The sequence below is a fragment of the Loa loa genome (genome assembly GCF_000183805.2).
Source record: "Loa loa unplaced genomic scaffold supercont3.705, whole genome shotgun sequence".
In the NCBI taxonomy this organism is placed as follows: domain Eukaryota; kingdom Metazoa; phylum Nematoda; class Chromadorea; order Rhabditida; family Onchocercidae; genus Loa; species Loa loa.
This window is the reverse complement of record NW_018108885.1, coordinates 14,354-17,744: the sequence shown is the minus strand read 5'-3', so window position 1 is coordinate 17,744 and position 3,391 is coordinate 14,354. Positions and strand designations below refer to the sequence as shown.

The window sequence follows — 3,391 nt, the reverse complement described above, 5'->3', positions numbered from 1 at the left end:
CAAAACGTTCGTTAAATATTTAAAAGTAATTGTTTGAACTCAAATTTAAATCTTACAAATGATTGTCTAAATAAATCAAATTTAAAGTTCGAAAATCTCAATCTTTATAATTTATTTGTTTCGTTTTTTTTTTTTCTGTAGCTTATCATGTGCTATGTTTGTTAAGTACTGTAGTCAACTTTTGTGATGAGGATGGCAATTCAAATTGATCCAAAAAAGCATGCAATGAATTGACAAACATAAAAAATGCATGCAACAAATGTTACTGAAAAATTTATCTTCCAAATTGGAAATGATTTTTCTCTTCCCTTTAAAGTCTAACTAAATAACTATTTAGTATCACTTTTTTTTTTTTTTTTGCTAATAATGTAATTACTTTATCATTTCAGGACAATTAAAAAAGTCTTCAAATGATTAAAAAATGTTTTAAGAATAACACCAAGGATGATGAGATTGATATCAGCTAATTTCAATTAGCCTATATCAAAGGACGAACAATGGGGTTAATTAATAAGAAGATTGATAAATATCATAGTAGTTGACAAATTCATTTTATCTATGCAACAAATAAATTTACAACACAAACTTAAACAATACAAAATACTTTACCAAACAATTTTAATATTTAGTAATTAAATGAAAAAAAAAAAATCTCTTAACAAATATCAGGCATAAAAAAATTTTAATTAATTACAAACAAATTGATACCAAATTAATACAATTAATGAAGGGAAATGGCGAGAAAAAAAAAAGGAAAAGAAAATAAATTAGTCTAGCAAAAAGTAATATGGAATGAAATACGAATTAAATATCACGAAAAAAAAAGTCAATAGCCTAAAAAAAAAAAAAAAGAGAAAAAAAACGAACAAGCAAATAAACAAACATTCTGGAGAAAACTAATAATTTAAGCTTCAAAACAACGTGAAAAAAAAAGTCTTTTGAGTTATGATTCTCATCATTAAAATCATTTCACCAAATTGATAAAATTTGATGACATCAACTACTTGATGACATGAACATTAATTTAACTTGAATGATTTACTCAGAACAAGCTTATACTATCTTTCATTATTTATCTAGGAAAATTTATACCATACTCTTTCTTAATTTCGATGAATCTAAAAATTAATTTCCCTTTTTTTTGTTTTTTTTGTTTTTCTTTTTATTTCTTATTTTTTGTCTTTTTATTTTCCATTACTGTTTTTCGTTCTTTTTTTCGTTTTTGTTTTTTATTGTTTTTTTGAAACTTCCTCTCTATTTTAAAAATTTACTAACTTTGTGAGAGTCTAAGTTTGATGATTTGGTCATTCGTGGATGAATTTGAATGACAATGTATTGACTGTGTCGCTCTGATCCGTTCTTATATGATCAACTATGGAAAGATAAAAGGTAAACATTTAATAAAGTTTCAAATACCATATTTTTCAAATCTACATGAATTTTTGAAAAATCTAACTTTTATGTAAAAGCACAGTGCTTCTAGACGACTGTCCAACAATACCAAACGTCTCTATTTGATGAAGCACTTCTGGCTTCAAAGCATCTTCTGCAGTCGCCTTCCGACATCATTTCAGAAAATGTTATTCCATTGTTGGCAGTCGATGTTCTATATCATATCCTGGCAACATGCTGATATAACATTAACATCACAGATAGAAGTTACAAAAAAAAAAAGAGGTAGGTCAAGTGATATCAGTTTGATGTGTAAAAAAAAAAAAAAAAATGTATCCATGAGACGTACTGGCGTCATTCCCAACGAAGCTTAAGCTAAAATGATGATCAGAATCCGGATATGTGGAACAATGAAACATTAAGAGAAAGTAAATATAATGAATGAAAATTTTTTCAAACTTTAGAATTTGATCAGTTCTAAATCGATGAAGAAAATCATTCATCCTCTTCATATTTATTCATTCATTTGCAAAATGAATGAATAAAGAAATACATACATACCAATTGAAATTGATTCCTTTATATTCCATACAATTATGTAACGATATGCTACCAGTGTTAGATCGTAATTGATCATCAAATTACTCCGGGTTTGCCATTAATTTTAAGTAAATTAAAAAAGTCCCAAATCTGCTGAATCCTCAAACCTTCCTGGTATCGATGTCACCGACATCATTATGAGCTGCAATCATCTGCAATAAATAAAAGCTACACTAAGCATTTTCTTTTTTGTCCCATCAACAAAGAGACATATATATTAAAAAAAAAATAAAATAATAATTGAACTTACAGCCACAATTTGCAAAATGCTAATTGCACTTCTCCAACTACATTTTTTATTACTGATACTATCAAGTCTTTCTGATCCATTTGAGATGCTTGGATCTTCTCCACTTCTTTATTATCTTTATCAGAGATGCGTAATCGATCGAATTTGCAAATAAGGATGGCTATATCTTCATCATTCATCCTCATTATCAGTAATCACGAGGATAAACAATTCATATATCTAAAATTCATAAATCAGATACAGTCGTTATCCTGATGAGTACATCTGTGGCGTGTTCGATGTCCATATTATTTATGCTGAAAGTTACCGTTATCATAATTGATCAAAAAAGAACTCATATATTTCAAGAGTTAATAAAATTTATGGAGAGAATGATTAACATAACTTACAGCTGATGGGTTTATATCAATCTAGGTTTATATCAATCTTCAAATATTTTGAAGCTACAATATTCCAATGTTTATATCTTGTGTATAACAACAACAACAAAAAAAAAAAATTATTATCTTATAAATGCATGCAAACAATAATTTGCAGATATCGCAGCAGAAATCTCATCTTTCCATTTTCGAGAGTTTTGAATCAAAACATCTGGCTCTTCTGGCTCTTTTTGTACAAGAATATTGTCACCATTGTTGCCTGATAAATTTTATTCATGATGTATGATTTGCAATTCTTTGAAATATTCATTCCTAATTTTATTATTCAAATTTTGAAATTTATGAGTATTACTCCTTAAAGTTTAATGACATAAAATGTTTTACAAATGGTCATATTTGTCATATCACTCGTGAATATATTATTTCACTCCAGTTCAAAATTTGAACCACATTTCTGTCCGTTAAAACTATATTACACTTTAAATAACTCTTGCCAAAATTAACTATTTTTGTTATCACAAATGCAAAAAAAAAAAAAAAAAAGAAAAAAAATACAAAGTCATAATGAAAACAAAGCATTTTCTTGATCTTTTTTCTCGATTAGTCTTAGAACTTTGCATTGATTGACAAAGTGCCTCATTAAAATATGGCCTTTAATTATCTTGAGGCCAATTATAGTAAAAAAAAAAATTGTTCTTTAATCGTTTTAACTACGATATTTTCAAATTCCAGCAACAATCCTGCAGAAGATTCTACCGAATCATACTTG

General features: G+C 27.1%; 1 protein-coding gene across 1 annotated transcript; it reads right to left on the bottom strand.

Annotated features, from left to right (window-relative positions):
* Positions 1-1,479: 1,479 nt before the first annotated feature.
* LOAG_13780 (hypothetical protein) lies at positions 1,480-2,427 on the bottom strand (the record flags this gene model as incomplete). Its single annotated transcript, XM_003149285.1, has 2 exons — positions 1,480-1,606; positions 2,243-2,427. The coding sequence occupies 2 exons, from the start codon at positions 2,425-2,427 to the stop codon at positions 1,480-1,482; spliced, it is 312 nt and encodes a 103-aa protein (XP_003149333.1).
* Positions 2,428-3,391: the final 964 nt, after the last annotated feature.